General features: G+C 37.8%; 1 protein-coding gene across 5 annotated transcripts in view; it reads right to left on the bottom strand.

Annotated features, from left to right (window-relative positions):
* The window catches only part of hipk2 (homeodomain interacting protein kinase 2), a 197,666-nt gene that overhangs the window by 133,794 nt on the left and 39,161 nt on the right, over positions 1-24,711 (bottom strand). For all 5 annotated transcript variants that reach the window (NM_001443905.1, NM_001443904.1, NM_001443903.1 and 2 more), the window contains 1 exon segment: positions 21,416-22,562. In NM_001443905.1, the coding sequence (NP_001430834.1) occupies positions 21,416-22,562 (1,147 nt within the window).

Consider the following 24,711-nt stretch of genomic DNA (forward strand, 5'->3'; position numbering starts at 1 on the left):
TAATAATTCTGACTTCAACTGTAGTAGACCAGTGGAATACTTAACGTGGACATATCGTAAAAAAAATATTTTGCTTTTTTCAGTTGGCACGATATCATAAGTGTATCTAGCAACCCAGACTACATGAAAAAGAACAACCAAGTAACTTTTTTTGTTGCTGAGCCTTTCTCTGCAAGCAAAGAAAGGGAATTTGATTATATATTACCACCTCAGCAGTCAGTTTTCTCGCAGTAGCAGCTAGAGATATACAACATCTCTGCGTCATCTTGAAGTTGTAACCTCTTCTTCTCCTTTATTGTTTGAACATGTAAATCCTTGCGCACACGGGGACGGCTTTTCTCAGCGTTTGAGACGCTTTTCCGCAATCATACCCAAGTGGTTTTCACTGGAGATGAGCAGAGTGAACGTGCAAACTCACTCCCTGATGTTTAGACGATACTTACTTCACACTTCTGACACTCGCTTGTTGCAAAGAAATAATCCTTATGCTTTTTCTATGTGTATTAATCCAGCCTGATCTCACGAGGAAACGTAACTATTTTATGTTTTGTCAGTTTAGTGGCTAATTCGTATTAAAATGTATGATTTTGGAATGGATAGAATAGTGCAGAGAATTGACAAGAAATTTGAGAGCAAAAAAGTTGAGAGCAGAGAGAGGGGTAGGGTCGGCAAAGGACCTCGAGCCAGGAATCAAACTCGGGTCGCCCTGAGCAGCATGGTGCTATATGCACCTTTAACCACTAGGCTATTGGCGCCAACAAAAATGCAGGTTTTTAAAAAAAAGAGGCGTGGCACCCAACCTCACCCCTAAACCCAATCAAAAAGTAATGAATTGCTGTGAGATCATGTTGATTATTTAAGACACACAAACACGTAAGTGTTGGGTCAATAGACGATGCCATCATCCATCGCTAATGGCCAATAGACATCATGATGCTGAGCCGGCATTGCAATCCTTTGCCTATCATAATATGTCCCCTTTAACCAAGTGCACCAATTCACTCTGCTACTAGCAATTCGCATAAACCAAAGAGGACAGAGGAGTTCAGGATCTTCAAATACTACATTTGTGTGTGAGCCACTAGAAAATGGTTTATAAAGCCTGCGAGTGCAAACGGCACACTTGCAAAGAGGGATTATGGTTTATTTAGTCTGGGAAGAACACAGGCTAGATGTCAGCAAGCTATGCTATATACTCAACACAGTGTAATAATAGCACTGTAGGCTACAGTATAGTGTGCTAGACGCCACTAAAAGTCTTCTAAGTGACAGCGGATGGAAACGCCTTGGCAAAAAGGCATCATAATGGGCAGGGAAGATCACAGGCTACAATTTTTATGAAGCACAGAGCAAAGTATAACTGGTGAATTAGATTTTACTTTCCTCTAAACCACAGATAATTTTCTGCACATCTTTGTTTCCACAAAAGGAAAAGTGGAATGTTTGACGTAATCTCAATGGAAACATGAAGAGAGGGTGGGACATAGTGTAGCCCCTCCTCTTGAAAAAAAACAGCCAATTGCATTTTGTTTTATCACCGCTCTTCCAGTGAGTGTTAGTTTTTCAGGATATCTATAAGCTCGTGCACACCAAAATAGTGACAAAACAGTGACAAATATGACAAATACATTTGATAGCTCAAGCATATCAAATGTATAATGTTGGTAGGGCATGTTAGATACTAGAGAGCATTTGATTGGTTATGATTTGCTGAGAACTACAAGCTTTACATGTTTATATCAGTTTTATATCTCATATTTGTCACTGTTTTGCTTATAGATATCCAAAAAAACTAACAATACTGATACCAACATCTAAAAAACATTATTTTATTTTCATGGGATCTTTAAACACGATAGTGAGAAGCAATAACAACTTTGTGCTGATGTAAATATTTAAAAAGTTGATGTAATATTTAATGTGTTTTTCTAATATGTTATAGATACCCATTAATAATTTTATAAATTAATAATTACAAAAGACGAGACAGAGTGATGAAGCCAATTATGATATGGCGATGGTTAGGAGGGTATGATAGACAGAGGCTTGTGGACGAATTTGCCACGGTTGCCGGAGTTAAACCCCTACACTTTGGACATCCTGGGATTTTTAACGACCACAGAGAGTCAGGACCTCGGTTTAACATTTCATACGAAAGATGGCCCTCAATAGAGTCCCCTTCACTATACTAAGGCCCCCTGCTGGCCTCACTAACACCATTTCCGGCAGCAACCTAGCTTTCCCATGTTGTCTCCCATCTCAGTACTGACCGGGCACAGCCCTGCTTAGCGTTAGTGGACGACCATGTGAAAGTTGCAGAGAGCTAGCAGATTGCAAATTATTATTTTTGATCAAATACATTCATTAATTGTACCTAGTATTTAAAAAAATGAAGAGACCATCTTAATGTAATCCACCGATCATACTACACCCAACTCCCTCTAAACTGGTATCAAACTGGTGATACTTTGTATGGGAGTCGGTTGCTCTAGTAAGGAGGCTAAAGACCATGGTCCCTAGCGTTTCGCGCGAATCACTCAAGTTCAAAAATCTACACTTCAGCAGACATTCGCACCACTTTAACCAATCAGGAGCTTGCTCTTGTGGGGGTGTGATTATGACGTAGCGCCTGTTGTTGGTGTCCTAGGGGAAATCCTCCACCCGACACCGACAACAGTTCCTCAAACTAGGCTAGGCTCAGTCAGAAGCACCGCTGAAGTTTCTGGAGGAGTTTATGAGCTCACTGGATGCAGCTCTGAAAGGATCTAGTGGAGTAAAATCCATGTTAGCCATTTAGCAACGAAGCTACAGTCACCGGGCAGACAGAAGCCCTGCCCATCATGCAAATCCACATCTGTTCTGAAGTGAATATGACATGTGAATGAAGCGGATTTTGACGTGCGATTGAAGTGGATTTTGATGCGCGAATGAAGCGAGTGAACTCAAATGTTATTGCGTCTATTTATGCATGAATAGTGTGATTTATCTGGGTGTTCAACGTCTGGTGTGAACACAGCAATAGAAGTCAGAGAAGTGAGGTTTACCTGCACAGCACTTCACTAGCTGGCCTCCATTACCCCCTGAACATCACTACCATCCGGGTCATGGCACCAATGTAACCCACCAATCCTACAGTCCCAAACCCCTCTGAGCCGGGATCAAACCGGTAAACTTTTTAAAGACAACAGCTTCGGACAAATAATGAGAATAGTTCAAGTGACCAAATGTATCCTATTAGCACTATGCTAAATTAGCATAGCAAAAATGGCAAAAATTAAAGAGACACTGATAAAAACAACCACAAGACAGCTCTGCAAATAAACTAAAATAGTCAATATCTTTCAAACCTTATGTGGAATGAGTTTCCAGACTAAAATGACTTCGGCTAGGTGTTAGGATGCTCAAGTAGCAGGAGTTAATTAGCTACTTGTCTCTTGCTCCGCTGAGAAGAAAGTAAGACGCTATGAAGCAGCGAGCCCCACAGGCAAATCTAACCAGCGCCTGCTTATTACATTTCTGTCACTCATCTTCACAAAAGGTTGAACGTCTCATAAAAAGTAATTCTTGAGAGGTCTGAAGAAAAGAGTAAAAAAAAAAGGTTTCTTTCATTACCACAATGCACCTCGATGTCCATCGCTAGAAAAAAAGAAACCCCCTGAAATAGTAATCTTAATAACAAAGAAAATGTCACGGTTGACATTTGTCAAAGAAGTGTTGTACGTCCTCGGCATTATTATATTAGCTTCTATCTGAGCAGTACAAACAAACCCTTATTCTCCAGTGGAAAGCATATCAAAGACCCCAGTGATGTCTGTTGCCTGTTTTTGTTGCATTATGGGTAAACAGCTCTAGTTTTTGCTTGCTACAGGCCAGCCTAACTCATATGCAAGGCTCTGTGTAAGTGAATCCCAGCGCTCAGTGGCGTCTGTATAAAAAGATGCCTTACGTACGCTTGAGAGAACAGTAACTAGTGGCAACCTCATTCATTAAAGTGCTTCTTAATGCCTGCCACGGAGCCACAGCAAATGTCCTGGAACGGTAGTTCATTTATAAACACCAGATAGGCAGGTTCTGACTGCTCACATCCAGGCGTATTGTTTTGTGCCAGAAAAGGATCATGTTCCCTGTGATGTTCTTTAGATCGGCAGATTGATAATACTGGTTTGTCTTCTTTATTTTGCAATGAGGGGTCCCTGCTTAAATCACCATTGTGGTGATACGTGTTCTCTGAATGGTTTCTAAGCTACTGAATTAATATTTTCATTCAGCAAGGATGAATTCGTTTGATCAAAGAGATGGTAAAGACGTGCTAGATTGTTACAAAAGATTCAGTTTCAAGTAAATGCAGTTCTTTCCTCTAAGAAAGCTGTTTACAGGTTTACACAAACATATTAAGACGCAAAACCATTTCCAACAATGAAAAACACAAGTAATAAATTGTGCGATTTGAATTTGGCTACTTTCTCAATCACATTCTTAAGTGTTTGGGACACAATGTTGACATGCATTAGCCTGCGCATATTTCAATAATTGCATGATAAAACATGTAAAACCGCTGGCTTTCTATTTTCATTAGGCTGCTTAATAAAGCAGTAGTTTAATTTAGAAATGCGCTGTAGTCTAAATATAAGATTAAATTAGCCTGATAAATAATATCATTAAATACAATACATACTAGGACCGCACAATATATAGTTTCAGCATCGATATTGCAATGTGCGAATCTGCATTAACCACATCCCAGGACCTGCAAAGTCAAGTCGGGATAATAATCAACCAGAAAACACAGTTCAGAACATGCAGTTTATCTCTAATCTAATAATGAAAGACTTTTATTTGGATGAGTTTTTAAAGGACTGTGGCTGTAAAATGTCAAGCAAATTTAAACCATTTGGGCTCAAGAAATTATACAGTTTGCCGCTTTAACAAAGATTAATTGTGTTTAATTTGTTAATACAATAAATATGCATATATATTTGTTATTTTATGCTTTACTAACGAATTTCTGCACTTCAATGTTTTTTTAACTCCAACAAAAACCAAAAGTTTTATTTCATTTTCATCTTAGTTCTGTTGTTTTCTTCTGTGCTTATTCATTTTTATTATGTGTAATTCTGAATATTTTATGCAGATGCACTCTCCCACATCTTATTCCAGTCAATATAAAATTAAGAATAGTTTTCAAATAGAGACATCTTGTGAAATTATCTTTTATATATATATATATATATATATATATATATATATATATATATATATATATATATATATATATATCAGAAAAACAAAATATTGCAATGTCAATTTTTTCAATGTTGCACTTGATAATACATACATTTTCCTTCAGCTTAGTCTCTTATTTATCAAAGGTGGCCACAGTGGAATGAACCGCCAACTTATCCAGCAGTATGTTTTACACAGCAAATGCCCTTCCAGCTGCATCCCAGCACTAGGAAACACCCATACATACACTCATTCACACATGCATACACTATGGCCAATTTAGTTTGTTCAATTCAGCTATAGCGCATGTCTTCAGACTGTGGGGGATAATTCGTAATTCGTTTGACAGCACCAATAAAGATTATATACAGACCTACTGTAGCTATGTGTATAAATATGTTAATGTGTAGTATAAAAATCAGATACAAACATCACCAAACTAATGTATAAATAATATAATAATATAAGTAACGTACCCTGCCATGTAATCGCTGTAATGAAATATCCATCTTGCTTTACAATAATCCAAGTCTTTATTGGCGTTTTGGCAGATTAAACAACCAAAACGTGAACGTCTATATGAGCAGCAGCGTTGAATGTTTGTTGATGGTAAGTTCATCGACAGAACAAAAAAGAAATGCAACTCTTGCGACAAAACTAGACGGTTATTATTGTGGAGCACTTTTTCCCTCCTACATAAATAAATAAATAAATAAATAAATAATAATGTAGACCATGCGTATACACTTTTGAATGCTTATCTGTTATGTTTTGACGTCTGGAAGATATCCGCATGGGAAAAACATTGGGTAATTTATAATAAACATGTTTTTGAACCACATACTAAAGTGTATAATGTGTACAACTCTTTGTTAATAGTAAACTTATAAACTGTAATTAATACTGTAATGTTATTGTAAACTGTGGTGCCCTGTGATTATAGCATAGAAAACTTAAGCCTATTGAATCATTTGTTTATTACTACAGTTGTGTCATACAACAGCAACAATATAATTACGACAATTTAATTCAAGTATTAATCTATAGTATTCTTTCAAACACTATATTTACTATAGTATTTTTAATGTAACATAATTATACATTATCTACTGCCTCGTTGACAGGCAAATATATTTTAGTTCGGTAGAAAAATCGGCCCTCTTCATGATATGAGGATTGTCCCCAACATATGTGCTTATTTTCTATTTATATCTCCTCAGAAATATGGTATAAATCGCAGAAATACAGACTTTCCTCTATGTCTCCTATTCGGTTTTTTACTTCCTGCTCTTTATCTGAATTTTGCACGTCAATCAGAACCACATGACTAAAAACAACCTGTGCACATTTGATCAAATACATGCAAAGTGACTTTTTAAAAAAGGGAACACAAACTTCCTTTTTCAAGTATTTGTGTGAACAGGGATCTTATTTGTATGCAAAATATTTCAAAAATGCAAACCAATAGGGTTACATTTTTAAAAAAGTATTCCAGGAATGTTTCATGAATCAGGCTCTGTGTCATAAAGGACACCGATTGCCATGTCTTGAGGGTGAATCCTTCACGTTACGATCAGAGAAGAGGTCACATTGCATTCTGCGCAGTACAGCACTTCAAGAACACACAGTAAAAGGCGCACTAGCCCATTCCTGCATTATAGCACATTCAAGCTGCGTCCTTATGATCGATGTGTCTACTAGATAAATAGACTCTTGGATGAGATCCCTCAGGTTATGAGCTCTAGCCATTAGCGCAACGGCCGTTCTAAAAAAAGCAAGGTCATGAGCTCCGGATGTGCATCTTTGGGCTGAATTTCAACCCATCAAAGAAAAATGTGCAAAGCATGCTCCGTTTCACTCAAGATCTCCTATATTAAGGCTGTGATGTCTGGAGAGAGTATTGACTGACAGACTGAGTGGTCATGCTGTCTCTTCATTGGTGACCTCCACCCGCTGTGACTCACACTGGCCATACTAGCAGACTTGCTGGACCGATGACAAATAGAGGTTTTGGATGGGGCAGGAGTGGGATTCACAGGTTAACTCATGATATACCGTATTTTGCACATGATAATGATACATGATTCTGTGACAGATTTTATTTTGCGAGAAAATCCTCCATAATATAGCACAAAATCTTTAAATGAAGATAAAAGCGTCAAAACGTTACCTGATGTATTTAATTTATTAACAGTACATCTATTTTATAGAACAGCAACAATGCACAATAAGTGCAAAATTGCATATTAGGGCTGTGCGATTTGGGGAAAATATCTAATTGTGTTTTTTTTTAAAAGATACTTTGATTTCAATTTGATTTGTAATTTAATTTTGTAGTAAAGATTCAGCTTAATATTCTGTACTCTACAGGGCTCGAATTAGCATGTTACTTCGTAGCACTGGTGCTTCCAACTTCAAATATTTAGGAGCACAATAAATAATTATGAGCGCTAGAAAATATTTAGGAGGACTAGAAAAAAAATTAGGAGCAATACAAAAAATTTAGGAGCACTAGAAAGAAATTAGGAGCACTAGAAAGAAATTAGGAGCACTAGAAAAAAAAACTAGGAGCACTAGAAAAAAAACTAGGAGCACTAGAAAGAAATTAGGAGCACTAGAAAGAAATTAGGAGCACTAGAAAGAAATTAGGAGCACTAGAAAGAAATTAGGAGCACTAGAAAAAAAAACTAGGAGCACTAGAAAAAAAACTAGGAGCACTAGAAAGAAATTAGGAGCACTAGAAAGAAATTAGGAGCACTAGAAAGAAATTTAGTAACACTAGAAAAAAAATAGGTGCACTAGAAAAAATGTAGAAACACTACAAAAAGTTTAGCAGCACTCAAAGAAATTTAAAAGCACTAGAAAAAAATTTGGAGAACTACAAAAACAATTAGGAGCACTAGAAAAAAATAGGAGTACTAGAAAAAAATTGCATTAGTGGAAAACAATTAGGAGCACTACAAAAAAAATTAGGAGCGTTCGAAAAATAAACAAAAAAACTGGATCACTAGAAAAAAATTAGAAGCACTAGAAAAAAATAGGAGCACTAGAAAAAAAACAGAAGCACTAGAAAAAAATTTGGGAGAAATAGAAAAAATTTAGGAGCACTAGAAAAAAATTAGCAGCACTAGAAAAAATGTAGGAGCACTAAAAAAATAAGAAACAACTAACTAATGCTGTGATGAAAATGATATTTGTGCAATAATTTCAAAATAAATGTCTAATAATTATAAAATGTTAATTATGATAATGATGTCAATAATACTAACAATGAATTACAGTTCTCATCAACATGCTGCCTTCATTGTGCTTGAATGTGAGTAATTTGCTATATAAAGTCCTGTTAATATGTGGGCGTTCCGCATAGCTCGGTTGAGCAATTCTGATTGAGCAGAACGAAAGTGTGCTCACTCAATTGGCTAGTAAGACTGTCACACACAGACAGCAGTCACGCATTTGCTCTGGGGGGATTATATAATCTATAAACATATTTCATATCACATATCGATTAGCTAATCGCAACGTTTCAAATTGCGATTTTGATTCGATTTCAATTAATCGCACATCCCTAGTGCATACACAGTTGTCAAACTGTTGTAAGCCTTTATCAGCCTTTCAGTCACCTCTGTTTTACATTTAAACTGCATATACTCCAATTATAGAGTATCAATGTTTTGTGGCCAGAAATATTGGGATTTTTTTTAACCCAAACCTAGCACATAAGGCAACATATGCTCCGCATCTGCTCTGCTCTTTCCAACTGCAGCTATGCAACACTCAGCTGACGATTCTGTAAACCTCGAGTACATTCTATTCATCATACACATCATTTCATTTAAGTTAAAAGGGGTAAAGGCCCAACTGGGACAGGGCTCTAATCTGCTTTATCTGGTCCTCAGTAAGCTAGTCAGATTTACCTGTTACATCATTAGCTAGTCCACGCCATGGCTGGGGCACCGAAGTTAAGCTGACGTAACCTGAATAAACAGAGTATTAGGAACAACCTTAGACCAATGCAATCATGCTCTTGTATATATATATATATTACATATCTTATATATGTAATTTTAACGTCAATATGCAATCACAATTTATTCAGTACTGTCTAAAAACACACACAATAATTACTGTGAAAAGTGCTATACAAATAAACTTAAACTGAATTAAATGGCAGTTTAAAATAAAGATTTTTAATCAGTGTTGATGTCGGTGTTGCCAGATCCTTGATTTTCTACTTTTAGACTGTTGTTGGTGGATTTAACCAGCTTAATACAGATGAAGTCAAAATTATTAGCCGTCCTGTGCTTTTTTTTTTTTTTTTGTCTTTTTCAAATGTTTGCCAAATGATGTTTAAAAGATCAAGACTTTTTTCACATTATTTCTTATAATATTTTTTCTTCTGGGGAAAGTCTTATTTGATTTTTATTTTAGCTAGAATAAAAGCAGTTTTAATTTTTTTTAAGGGACACCTGTTTTTTTCAGAAATCTTTGAATGTTTAGCGCTGAATACAATGTAGCTGTTTTTGTAGCCTGTGCCTTTAATGCTGGTTCTCCCTGCCCACCATTCCCACGTGTCTATCAAATAAACATCACAGTGACAGACATGAAGGAAGCAGATCTCACATAATGTTTGTAAGAAATACTACAGTGATAACTTTTACAATGATTATTTGATGTATTTGTAGTGCAGTTAATTCAAGCCTATCTGCAATGAGTCACACACAATGTCAAAACAAAGTTCACGCACACACACACAGCGCACGTGTTTAACTTTGCACTGTTTTTGCATGCAAATATGACAGGATATACGTTAATATCCACTGCTGTATGGATATCCGTTGTTTTAATGTACAAAATAAACCTGATTTAACGTTCACATACCGGGACTGAAGCGTCGTCTTTTATCATTTTACTGTCACGCAGCTGTGGTGATGAAGTAAAGCTGAAGTGTAATTCATTACAAACATGAACTGTTTTAAAAGCGTTTTAAACTTGTAAAATTCAATCTTGATCACATTTGATGATAACTGAAGATCACAGAGAGCTGAACAGATCTTTTAATCCTGGTTGCTTTGAGCATGTCCTGTCTTGTTGATATGATTAAACGCGTTACTATTTAAACATGTTCAAATGTGGCAGTCAATCAACTCAGTGGGCGGGAAAAGTGCAGTCCTACATAACGTTGTGGTGGGCGTCAAAATGGGAGGGATTTAGATCCTATTTTAACATCAGGAAATTTAAAAAAAGAGACTTAATGTCTTTAGATCTACCCATTATGACTGTCGACACACTATACCTACATATAGTTCTGTCCAAACAGCTTACAAGAGTTGATTTTCATCATAGATGGCCTTTAAACCATTTTAAGATCAATATTATTAGTGTCCTTAAGAAATATTTGTTTCGATTGTCTACAGAACAAACCATCATTATATATTAGAAAAAAATATTTAGGGAAGCTAATAATTCAGAAGTGTTATAATAATTCTGACTTCAACTGTAAATAAAAAGAATAGTTGTGTAGATTGCAAAAAGATGATAACTTTATTGTTTTCAAAACTTGTGAAAGTGTTCAAACGTTTGCTTGAAAAGCCAAAAATGCAATAACATTGTATATTTTTAGTAAAAAAAAGTCTCATATAATAGCCCCTAAAACTGAAGTAAAAAGAAATACCAGTTCACAATCCACTTAATTAACGATAATAAAGTTCATTTTCTGAATATCCACTTTCACACGTCACATTACAAAACACTTCACAAACAGCAATTCACGTTGACATTAATAAGACATAGTGCAGACTCACAAAAAAAAAAAATCACACTTAAGCTGCATAAAACTGCAGTTTACTACTTTAATAAGGCTGTAAACGTCTAGTTCAACACAAGCAACATACCACGGCTGTTTCAGAATTTTTTTTTCTATGGCTAGCACGTACTCTATATGCTTCTAATACGCTTTCTAATGTTTACCATAATTATCCCTGCTTTGTTTGCTTATCACTTAATCCTACTGAAAAATCCATACGATCACAAGAAAAGCGAGCGACACCTACGAAACACAAGCTCCTTATACAAGCATTTGCATTGAACGGATCAAATAGCAGCAGAAGCGACAGACTGTGGCAGTAAAGATATGAAGAACAGCTGATGGGGTCTGCGCTGCCAGTGCTGACATCCGTTTGTGGAAGCTTTCACGGGGCGTTTTGCAGTAAGAGAATGACACCAAAGTCATCGGCAAGCTGCTGAGACTTTGGAAATTTCCTCCGCCTTCCACAATAACTTTTACAGCTGATGGCATCTTAAAAGCAGCACAGATACGACAAGGGGAGGGCTTTGGTTAAAAATATGCAAAGGGAACATTTTGTGCATCCTGTCCTATCGAAGGTCGCGGGGTAATTGTCCCTCCGATTTAAAAGCCGTGCCAAAACAAATAACTGCAGGGAAGGGAACAGAATGGAAGATGCATGAGCGTTGAGAGAGCGTGTCTTTATATAACACTTCTGTTAAAAGCCTTTCAGCCTTTCACAGAAACCGTTGGTGCATTCTCAAGTTAATTCTCAGTCCAGATGTGATATATATACAGACTCTTTTCTTTTCTTTCACTTTATAGAAAGGTTTGTGGTCTTGTTGTGTTAAGGTGTAGGTGCTATTTCTGTATTAATGAATGATATTGGAGGAAATAATGATAATGAAGGGAAGTGCTTTCATTTTTTCCTTACCAAAACAGATCACCGGCCACAGATTGTGTCATTGGTTGTCTCATTTCTGTCTTATTTACATAAATCTTTTTTAAACTGTTTGTGAACAGATTTAGTTAAAAGCAGTGTTGCTATTGTTTTAAAACTTCTTAAATAAAATAAAATGTAAATAAAATAAAATAAAATTCATTTTCTTTTCGGCTTAGTCCCTTTATTAATCTGAGGTCGCCACAGCGGAATGAACCACCAACTCATCCAGCATATGTTTTATGCAGCGGATGCCCTTCCAACCGCAACCCATCACTGGGAAACACACACACTCACTACGGTCAATTTAAGCATACCCAATTCACCTGTACCGCATGCCTTTAGACTTTTGGGGGAAACCAGAGCACCCGGAGGAAAGCCATGCGAACACAGGGAGACTATGCAAACTCCACATAGAAATGCCAACTGACCAAGCCGAGGCCACAACCAGCGACCTTCTTGTTGTGAGGCGACAGAGCTACCTACTGCACCACCACATCGCCCTGTTCAACCAACCTAAAATAGTTTTAAAAAAAACTAACTTAATCTATTTGCGTTTTCAAACAACATAAAGGGATTGTGTGGAATCCAGCGTTTTTTACAGTGTAGTAAGGTGTTTAAGCTTTTTTTGTGGAACTGGCTCAAATGATTTAATCTAAAAATTCAGGTTCATAGAACAAAACATCACCAACTGCATATCACTAAATCAAATCCCAGTGTTTATATTCTGGAACATGATTAAAAAGACATATTTATTTACTTGCAGTTTAATATACAGTTGAAGTCAAAATTATTAGCCGTCCTGTATTTTTTTTTAAACATTTTTTTTAATATATTTTCTAAATTATATTTAACAAAGCAAGAAATTTTTCCACAGTATTTCCTATAATATGTTTTCTTCTGAAGAAAGTCTAATTTGTTTCATTTCGGCAAGAATAAAAGCAGTTTTTTAATTTTATTTAAACCATATTAAAGTCAAAATTATCAGCTCACTTAAGGCCGGCTCACGCTGTGTCATTTTTTTATAGTCCTGAGTGATTGTAGCATGTCAGACTGCACGAACATGGCTCCCATGTCACAATGTAAGATCTCAGCTATCATAATGTCAGACTGAACGACAATGAAGACGCACCAAACACGGAAGAAAACTCCCTCGAAGTTTGACATCATCCACCCGTCACACTTTCACTATACCGCCTTCTGAAATGACTCCTCGCAGCAAACAAACAATTTTTAGCGCCAATTTAGAACACAGCACACGTTTTTTAGCATTTCCCTGTGGTCATTTGAATTGTCGCACAGATTGCGTCATCAGATTCTGCGCTCCTATTGGTTCTTGGATTGGCGCTCATCACAGCTCATCACACTGCAGGAAAGTGTGTTAAAACTTCCGACACTGTCAGAACTTCATTGGAGGGAAAATCTGTTCGCAACTGTGTCTGTGAACGTGTCAAACCAATGATCAAAAACCACATATTTTAGCCTAGGATTTGAGGAATCTTTTAGGATTTCTTAAATTTGACAAAATGGTGGCTGAAATCTCACAGTGTTTGCAGGGCTTTATGCAATTTCTTTATTCGATTGTCTACAGAACAAACCATCGTTACACAATGATTTGCCTAATTCCCCTAACTTGCCTAATTAACCTAATAATTCTGACTTCAACTGTATATTAGTGAAATACTAGGAAACACACTTTAAGTTTAAGCTTTAACACTAAACACACGAAGTATGAAGTGTAAAAGGAGATCATCGTTGTATTCTCTTTACACTGCAGATGTACAAGCAGCAGCCATTTAGAAAAGTGTCTGCTGATGATCCTTTCAGAAAGCCACAATCTTTTTCCACTTTCCATTATGAGATTTTCCCCCAATGAGAGACAGAAGCCCCCCGTTTTGAGCAGAAGCCTGTATTAAAGAGCCAGAGCGTTCCAGGAACAGTGTGATCCTCTCTCAGGGCTGTAGAGCGCTGTGGGAGGCCTCTACAGGTGGGTCGCTGCTGGCTACGTTTCTGCATGTGTGTCCTGTTACTCAAAAAATGTGCAGAGAGCCAGTTGGTAACAGTAGGCCGACGGCTGATTGAGGGATCTTGTTGCTTTCGGTGCAGAGCTGCAATGCATCGATGCAATGATAATTATAGGTCGCAAACGACAGCCCTGCAATCATACTGCATGCATGAACTGAATTCATCTGATTTCTTTGGTGTGTTTTCTCAAGTGGAAACTCTATGATGCCAAGGAGTTATGGAGTAGGTGGTTGTCAGGTGTTCATTTAAAGGGATAGTTCACACAAATATGAAGAAAAAAAAAAACAATAGTTCAGAAAACTTCTGTCATCGTTTACTCACACTTCACTTAATCAAAACTTGTTTGACTTTCAATTATATTTTGAAAAATGCTGGTATCTGGCGGCCATTGTTTTCCATAGTAATCTTTTTTTCAAACTTTGCCAGCAGGAACCTTGATGTCAAAACAACATCAAAGAACGCCTTAAAAATGCTAATTCAATTTGAAGCCAATTCACTGTCAAAATGACTAACACGGGTGTCAAAAACACATCAAAAATCAATTAAAAAGACAGTGCTATAATCGATTTTTGACGTGTTTTTGACACTAATGTAAGATGTCATTTTGACATCAAGGTATTTTTAGTGCATTGTAGAGATACACAAATCAGAGTAAATAGTGAATTGAAACTTTCAGATGAGTGAAACCTTTCTTATTACAAGAATAAAAAACCTTTTTTTTATTAAAAGTGTTTGTTTTTTTTTTTGTGGTCAAAAGGGCATCAATATGAAGATGTAAATAGACAAAAGGCCCAATCCCAACTCTACCCCTAAAGGCTGATTTATAATTCTGCATCAAGCGCACACGTATGCTCTGGAACAGCCTACACGTGGACATATAGCCCTTGCCATGGCCGTTGTCGATGCTGATGCGCACCTCTCCGAAAATGTAACTACACGTCAACAACACATAGCACAAGCTCTGTGGTATGTCGGCTTGTTAGTGCTGACAAGTGTGGGTGGGGCCGAGAGCCGTGCGAACCTGTTGTGCTTACAAGCGTCGAGTCCCGTGAAGGAGCTCCAGATGAAAACTTTTATTTTGTGCTTACCCTATGATTAAAGTTGTTGCACGTCTGCCAGTACCCCCCTCAAAATGATTGAGTTTGAGCTACTTCTACATTAAGGTAGCATTTAGAAAAAACAAAACACCAGCGGAGAAACTCGACACAGAGTAACATAAAAACCTCGCTGCCAGCTAGCGTTTCAGAAGTGTTAATACAGAGCAACACAAACAGCGCACAGAAGTATAAATGCACGGCAACGTGCAAGGCATGCGTTGTGGGTCACGCCGATCACTTGAAGTAGAAGTATACTTATAAAACAAGCATTTAGCCCTTCCTCTTACACACATGAAGGGGTAGGGGTGTCCCGATTATCTTTAGCTTGAAGGCGTAGGGTTAAGGGGAGGGGCTAGATAGCCCTTGAAACTGAGATTTTTCAGGACTACACTCAAAACCAAGGGATATAAAAATTTCCACAAATACACCATCTACAACGGCGGCATGACTACACATGGAAGTCAGGAGATGCACAAATTAGTATTTTTGCCATTATTAAGTTTTTACGTGCGTTTTTTTTTTACGAACAACATGATTAAGTTTTAAAACAAACAAGCACATGTTTTAATTCACAACCGCGTTCTTTTTTTATCATCACGATAAAAAAAAAAACTATAAAAAAACTCGCTAAATTTCTCTATCTATAATCCGTAATAATAATAATAATTCCTGTATAGTAGTCCCACAACATACCTTTACATATGACACTCGATGACACTTGAATACCCTGTCAGAAAAGTCTGGTAGCTGGAAATGACCTTTCAACAGTGTCTGCTATAATGTTATTGTAGTTTTTGTGTGGATGAATATCGCCACGGTGTAAATACACAGTACATTTACTAACTTTTTGCCGCATTATATCTTTATGATAACATGATATAAGCCTTAAATAATTTCCTGAAGATAAATACCAAAAAATAACACAACTAGAGTAATTACAGCAGTCGCCATCGTCCATCTCATATGAAGCACGAGCTTGCGATGACATATGCTTATGTGTGCAGGTGTTGTAGTGGTGTCCCATTTCTAAGGGATAAAATGTGAAGCCCTTGCCCTGCACACTCTGTTTCAAGGGCCAAAAGATAGGGGTAAAAACATAGGGGAGAAAAATGGGACTGGGCCCAAATTTTTTATGCCATACATGATGCCAATTTGATGTCAAGGTGCCCACTGGAATGGATGTCCATGAGTACTGTGTCAAAATGTCTATTGTAAATACCTTAAGCTGCATAAAATGGTAGTTTTCTACCTAAATAGATATCTGTTGTTGTACAGGTTTAAAATCACACAAGGAAGAATGAGGTAATTATCATTTCTGAGTGAACTGCCTCTTTAAAAATTATTGTAAGCCATAAACAATGTGTATAAAGTTACACCAATGATACAACATATTGAGCAATTAGCAGCCGCCAGGGCATCACTATGTGGTTCCTAAAGAGTGGTTTGCTATATGTTGCTAAGGTGTCTTGGGTGGGTGAGTCCAATCCAAAGTCTCTAGAAATATGGTTTAACCCTTCCTTCTATGCTAAGTTTTCTAATTAGTTTTTAATAAGTATTTTTTTCCAGTAAAAATGCATCAGTTTATGTGTAAAATAAAAAATAAGCTTAGAAGCAACACAGCAGAGCATATTAAGACTTTTTTCTCAAAGTGTATTGTGAATATATCATTTTAAAATGAATTTATACTTAACACAAGTGTATACACATCTGTGATAAATAAAGAAGATTAAATGAACTAATTGAAATATGCATTCTCTAAAAAGAAGTTGTATGTTGCAGGAATCATGTGGTTAATGTCAAATGCAAAACCGAAAAACAATGGAAAACACTGCAATGTGAACATAATGTCATCATGTCAGATACCGGATCAGTGATACCATTTTAATGACTTGGTCACTCTTTGTAATGATTTTTAAAAGCGTTTCTAAATGAAAATATGAAAAAAAGCCTAGCCACAAGCTTAATATTTTTTCCGTTTGCTACACTTTTAAAAACAAAAGTTCTTTGCATTGTTGGTTCTACGAAAAACATTTTCCAACTTTCCATTCTGTAAAAGTTTCTTAGTGCAGTTATTACGTATAATTTAAATGGTGCAGTATGAGTTATGAATCAAAGTTTTAACAAATCCTTAATACGAAATATGCACATTAGCAATAGGCCTCCCAATATACTATTCTCTCTCCCTCTTGCTCAGTGTCTCCAGATGTACAAGGCTGACAGATGATGTGACTCTGTTCATTGTCAGCTTTTTCCCCCATTCGTTCCAGCTGGGAGGAAGAGGACTCAAAGCTCAGAGTAATAGCAGCTCCTGTATTACTTTTTGCTATAAACTCATCTTAATTCACAGTCCAAAACATTGACAAACGCTTCTCAGTTATATCTCATGGGCAAAAACACTCTATTAGAATGTACTTTTTCCAAATAGTAACAACTTTCTACAGTTTGTTAAGAATATAAAGACAATTAGTGCAAAAAATGATTATTATTGCAGATTATTAGGAAGCAAATGTTCTTTAACATGTGATAGAACAATAATGAAATGCTTATTTTGTGTGAGACTGAACCAGAAACCGTCTTTATCTATTTTCATCTATTTCTCTATGCACAAACCAATCATATCAGCAAAATCAGTCCACTCATTTCAGCAGATTCCCAAACATGACCAAGGGCCAATTTCAACTCAAACTTTACAAGCTACAAAGCATTTGCAAAATTAACAACGATAGTTAATCTGCCCACATTCATTAATGGAATCATAAACACATCTGGCAACATTCATTCATTCCCCCGTGTTTGACTTCTCTCTGGCTGTGTGGTCATAGAACTAACCATAACCTAACCTGCTTTCTGCCCAACAGAGCAAGCTTCTGTGTGAACCAGGTTTACTTCTTTACAGAACGGCCCGAGAACCCAAACACGGCTACAGGTAAATGAAAGAGTTGACTGGGGGGGGGGGGGGGGGGGGGGATAAGCAGCTTTCAAGTGAGGCATCTGTTTCTAATGTTGGCGCTCTGGTGTGGATTACAGGGAAGTATTGCCGGGGAACTGACGGTGACCCCATATCTTCATCCCAAGGGAGATGGTAAGTAGTGATGAGAGCGCTGGATTGGGTAGTGAACCAAAATGAAAAAGACCCCCTTGTTTACAGTCAGCTTGCTTCTGCATTTCTTTAGGCTCTTTTTCCAATAGTACAATATATTGCTTTTCATACTAGGCACTCCAAAGGAGGAACGCAAAAAAATAATAAAATCAGCTGCAAATATCTCCCAGGTGCTGCTGCCACCATGAAGCTGCACCATGTTGTAAAACACAGTAAACGGTCTATTTTAATCTTCAAAGGAGAACTCAACAACATGTTTTATCACATTAAAAAAGATAAGGAAGCAGGTTCTCAGCAAGCCATTCAATTTTATGACTCCATCTAAACACACATGTTGAGGAAGTTCTGTGGAATTTTAACATAAACAAAACCAGGGGGAAAAAAATATGTGCACTTCCTCACTACAAGGCATGATAAAAGAAGGCAAAGCTGTAGGATATAGAAAATATTTCATAATGCTCATGGCAAATCATGGTAGTGTAGACAAACAATACAGCGAATGCATAACACTGTAACACTTAAAGAGATAGTTCATGCAAAAATGAAAATCTACTATTAACTTCTCCTTACTCTCTTTTTTTACATTGAACACAAAAGAAGATATTCTGAAAAATGTTTAAATCCAGTGTGTAGGAATAGTAAGAAAAAATAACACTATAAAATAACTTTTTTTGTTCAATAGGCAGGTATGGGTCTGAATAAATGATGACAGAAATTTCAGTTTAAAGTGAACTATCCCTTTAATTCTGTTTAAGTAGCCTCAGTGTCTTTTTAGAGCCAAAAGCAAACAGATTCTCAACTGCAATAAAAACATGATGAAAACTTTGTTAAATAAGTACTGAGAAATAGTTCTGCGTGTTAAAACTTTTCTTTCAACACCAAAGTAAATTAGCAAAACTAAAAAAACTCATATCTATGAAACAAAAACTAGTCACAACACCATATGTAGAGTTCGCAAGGTAAAAAGAGAGATACAAAATGCAGCCAGTGCATACTGGATATAGAGAATATTTCATAATACTCATGGCAAATCATAGTAGACAAACAATACAGCAAATGCATAACACTTTAATATTTAAAGGGATAGTTCACGCAAAAATAAAAATCTACTCACTATTTACTTCTCCTCAAGTGGTTCCAAACCTTTTTTCAGGTACTAAAAATAGTTCTGCATGGTAAAACTTTTCTTTAAACACCAAAGTAAATTAGCAAAACAAAATAAACTCATATACATGAAACAAAAACAAGTTGAAACACCATTTTTAGTGCTTACAAGTAAAATATTTAATTCAAAAAGAGAGATACAAATCAAAAAAACGCAGTTCATAGGAAATGATCATAAGATATACTGTACACTAGATATAGCATACGAACCCTGAGCATGCGTTAATAGCGCTGCAACATTTGTACAATATTCCTAGGACAAATGTCATTCAACCGGACTTAGTCAAGACTAAAGCCAATGTGAAGATGCTGGACTTTTGCGCTGCATATGCGTGTAGCGATGAGCAAACAAAGAAAACAAAGTATACAGGCATCACATTACATAGGTAAGATTTTGCTTTTCACGTTTTTGTATGTTACAAACTTTTGTGCTAATAAGTATTGATGATAAAACAGTCCCTTACTGCTTTGACCATAAGGAAAAGTAGCACCAACTCACACTGAATACTAGGCTTATGCAAGTTTTGTTGAATAAAATAAGCAAACAATGTAAATGAAATATGACAACAAGATGCTGCGGTGCCAGAAACTTGTATTATTGTCTGCTAAGTGAACAAGCCATTCATAACGGGGACTCAATCACAAACGAATCACTCCCTCTGTTAGAACGAGAAGTGAAAGCAGGAGAGGAGGTGTGTTTCAGGACACAGATTATATCAAATTTAACAGGACAATACATTTCCATGAACACAAATACACGCTCTTTGTCAGGAATGCCTGTGCGATCACGTATCCATCGACATAGAAAAGTGATGTAAAATTATAATTTTTGTAATGTAAAAAAATATTTGCATACTGGCCACCGGGATAACTGCCGATCATAGATATATGCAAATATGTGCATATATCTATGGCTCTGGATGGCCAGTCCTCCACTGCATCTTGGTCCCACATTCATTTCAAAGGAGCGCTACCCTGTACTAAAACGGTGGCTCTATTAATGCATTCTAGAGCTGCATTTTGAGATGAGAATCGTGATTATTTTTGCTCAAAATAAAGATCACGATTTTCTCATGATTCTGTAGATGTAAAATAAAGGTATGGTAAAAACAAACATATGGCAACATCGATAATAATATTATGTGTGGTCTACTGGTTTTTATAAATAATTCTATTCTACTTATAATAATTATGATGTTGAATTATTATGTTTGAGATATATGCTTGCAATCTGTCGTGTTAGACAAATTTATTCACTGGTAAAATCAGACATTTGCCATTATCAGATTATATTCAAAAATTTATAGGCTATACTGACATTGTAAACATTTATTTTCATGCACAACTGTGGGTTCGCTATGAAAGAAAAAACATACCAAATGCTTGCCGTAATCATAACTCTAAAATGCGATATGATCATTTAAATGAAGTGCACACTTTCGGTTTCATTTTGACTGCTAAGTGCTTGTTCATACTTCGCACGCGGCTCCCAAACGATCACTCTGTACCACAAACAGAATATTATTTGCAACTGTATTACCTGTTATCCGCAACATATGCAGGTTCTGTTCACTAAAGTAGACGTGCGCGCGTCCATCATTAAGTAGAGTGCACGCGCGGTCACGGTCAGCAGCTTACGTCATGTGTGATTTCCCGGCCGCGAAAACATCATTATATTAAGACAAAAATGACATTTTTAGGTGAATGATACCTTATAAATACAGTATGTGACTCATTCAACATCATTTGGAGGTGTCAATGTCACTGAGCAACGTATGTGAAACAATAAAAAGACTCGTGCAGCCGCCTTTGCTTCTCCCCTGAACTTAAAAAAAAATATGATTGGCCGAATCGTAGAAATGCTGGATTAAGATCCTCTAGGGGGTCGAATCGAGATCGCGATCTTTTAACGATTAATTGTGCAGCTCTAATGCAATCCTTCCAATAGGCAACAATAGCGTAGGTGACATCTAATGTAAATATCTATGAGGCACAAGAATCTTGATCCAGCCAAAATATCCATTCAGAAACCAAAACAAAGCAATGATTCTGATAAAGGGATGACAAGATCAGCACCTTACCTATAGTATCTAGATTGCAGGTAGGTGGAGCACACCGCTTTGGAGACGTGACTAGCAGATCCGAAGTCGATCACCTTGACCCTGTAGGGTTGGCGGGCTGGGTCTACAAGCATGATGTTCTCAGGCTTCAAGTCAGCGTGGATCAGTCCTAGGCTCTTGAGCTTCATCAGGGCAGTGGCGACCTGCTGCAGGATCGGTCGGATGTACTTGAGCGGCAACGGGCTGAACTTGTTCTGTTTGAGGAAGTCGTAGAGGTTCTGCTCCAACATCTCGAAGACCAGGCACGTGTGGTTCTTGTGCTGGAAGCACTCGTACGCTCGAACAAAGTTGTAGTCGTCCGCACTCTCCGTGCTCAGCCGTGCCAGTATGCTCACCTCAATCTGGCCCTGCCTCGCATAGGAAGGGTGGTTCTTCAGGATCTTGATGGCCACGATCTCACTGGTGCCCCGTTTCCAGCACTTCACCACTTGCCCGAACGTCCCTCGACCCAGGAACTCCAGCACCTCGTAGGTGTTGGTCATGGAGCACAGCACTTCATGTTGTAGGAGCTGATAGTCGCCCTCGCTGTTGGCTCCACTGTTCTTGGATGTGGCCGTGGTGGAGGCAGTCGCGGTCGCGACGGTGGCCCCGCTCTGCACGTTGTTCTGGATCATGGGTGCCGGCGGCTGCTGCTCCTCAACCACATGCACACTACTCCCACTACCACTGCCGTTGTTGTTGTCAAGTTCCTCACTTTTGCGCTTAAGCCCGCATCGCTGGTAGGTGTCCAGCAGACTGACGGTGCTGCGGCGCGTCAGGTTATGGCCTCCGCTGCCGCTTCCGCTGCTACCAGTGCTGCCCAACAGTTGACCAGCTGCCCCAGACGTGCTGCTGGCTGAGGCCACAACAATGTGCCCCGAGCCGGCCGGGAAGAGTAGGGCCTGTTCGTATGACAGGGAAGAGTTGGAAACCTGGAGACTGGCGCCGTTGATGCCCACAGGGGCGACTGACACACTCTGCTTGCTGTTCTGACTGTAGACCTTGCTGTGCGTGCCGTACCCTGTCATATCCCAGTTGCAACTCTGCTCCACCTTCAGTTTCTTCACGCTAAAGAAGGCACTTGACTGGAGAGTGTGAGGGGAGAAGACTTGCACTTGCGAGGCCATACCTGAAGGAAGAGAGAGGGAGAGGGAATGTGAGACTTGGATTGAAACTCGAGTATAAGCTTTAAATAAAAATCCTACAGGTCATGGCAGGCCAGTTTAATAGAGTCAGAGTCCAGATGCTAACTTATAAAATAGCCGCTGTACAAATACCTTGCACACTTTTGATTTGATTGCTCAGCAGTGTTGAGACTTGAAACCAAAGTTGAAGGAGTCAGCTTCAGGGCAGCACCTGGACTGATTTCACCACATATATACGCATATATATTTATGAACATTTCTACATAAAGTGAATCCACGTGGTGAGAAAATCCACACATGCACATGTATTTTTCCAGTAAGGTTTGTGGCTACTCCTGTCGCAAATCCAGCTTTTTTTGTAAAACCTTGACAAATTAAATGAAAAATATTTTCAGAAGAACATTCCTGACAAAAAATTTTCAATACGCTTGTGTTAACCTGTATAATTTGAATATGTATTGATATCCTTTAATTATTGATTCTTTACTGTCCCCACAGACTTTCTATAAAAACAAATGTACTACGCATGTAAGGACCACCAAAAGTCATGGTCATTTGCGTGAGTCTCAAGGAATGATTGCAATTTCCCCCACAAAAAAAATGCAGCCTATGCATGCAATTGCATGCTATGCATTGCGGCGTTAACCTCAGAGAGATGCACATCACTTTTCCAGAGGCATTTACAAAACAACAAGAGAGCACTTAAACCTGAAATATCTGAATAACATCTCAACATTAGATCCTCAAAACAAAACAACAGAAGCAGAACTGAGGGGGATTTGTGCTTCTGGGAACTCAGAAAGGACAACGCTTCTCGAAGCAAACAACAGTCCAGAAATAGCCGTCACGAACAGCACAGTTTGTAGTGCTAAAATAATGATTACAGTTCGGAGAGGATTACATTCAGCGTGTGCTGTAATGCACTATTTACAGAATCTCCAAAGTGGCCTGAATTAGTGCACTAGGAAATAAAAAGGCTGCAATTCTCACCACACATGCAGATCAGCTCGCAAATAAACCGCTCAAAAGAACATCTTAATTTCATAATCTGCCTTAAATATGAATGAAAAAGTATCTCTGAGGCTCAAATATACAAACAGTGTTTTACCATTTTCTGCTAGTCATACAGTTGAAATCAGAATTATTTAACACCCTTTGAATTTTTTCTTCTGTTTTAAATATTCCAAATGATGTTTAGCAAGGACATTTTCACAGCTTAGTTGGCGCTTCTGTGTGGAGTTTGCATGTTCTCCCTGCGTGGGTTTCCTCCGGGTGCTCCAGTTTCCCCCATAGTTCATTCACATGCGGTAAAGGGGAATTGGGTAGGATAAATTGTCCGTAATGTATGAGTGTGTGTATGAATGAGTGTGTGTGGATGTTTCCCTGAGATGGGTTGCAGGTGCAAGGGCATCCGCTGCATAAAAACGTGCTGGATGAGTTGGCCTTTCATTCCGCTCTGGTGACCCCGAAATGATAAAGGGACTAAGCCGACAAAAAAATGAATGAATTATTTTAATATTATTATTTTAAATAAAATTAAATAAATTATTACATTAAAATAAATTAAAACATTAGAGAAACTAAAGTTACATATTCTATCATTTGAACCAGACAGGCTTAGCCTACTTTCATTGTGTTATGATTATCAGCGATCAAGCGGCTGCAGATCAATAACGAACTACAAATCGGCAATTACATGGTCGACATATACTGTCATGCACCACACACACCTGTTTAGGATCAACATTGATTACACACACACAGCCGGATGACCAATATGAACCATTTACATGGACTATACACAAAGCACACACGCACACATCAGTGCTGAGTCTTGTTATCTGTTTTTGTGACATTATAACTCGTTTTCATTGCCTTGTCATGTAAGACCCTTGCCTTGTTTTATTGTTTACTCCGGTCTGCTTCCTGCCTTTTGACCATCCTCCTGTTGTATGACCACAATGCTGGATTTGTCTGTATACATCTAATTGCCCCTGTGTTGACCGTTGCTTGCCAGACCATTCTCCTGTATTAAACCTTCATTTGGATCCGCACTCCTTTGTCAGCGTCCTTCACATTACACATTGAATATGCATAAAATTACGTGAATTCGCAGTGTTATTAGACATTTGT

The sequence above is a fragment of the Danio rerio genome, chromosome 18, assembly GCF_052040795.2.
Source record: "Danio rerio strain M-AB ecotype USA chromosome 18, GRCz13ab, whole genome shotgun sequence".
Taxonomy (NCBI): domain Eukaryota; kingdom Metazoa; phylum Chordata; class Actinopteri; order Cypriniformes; family Danionidae; genus Danio; species Danio rerio.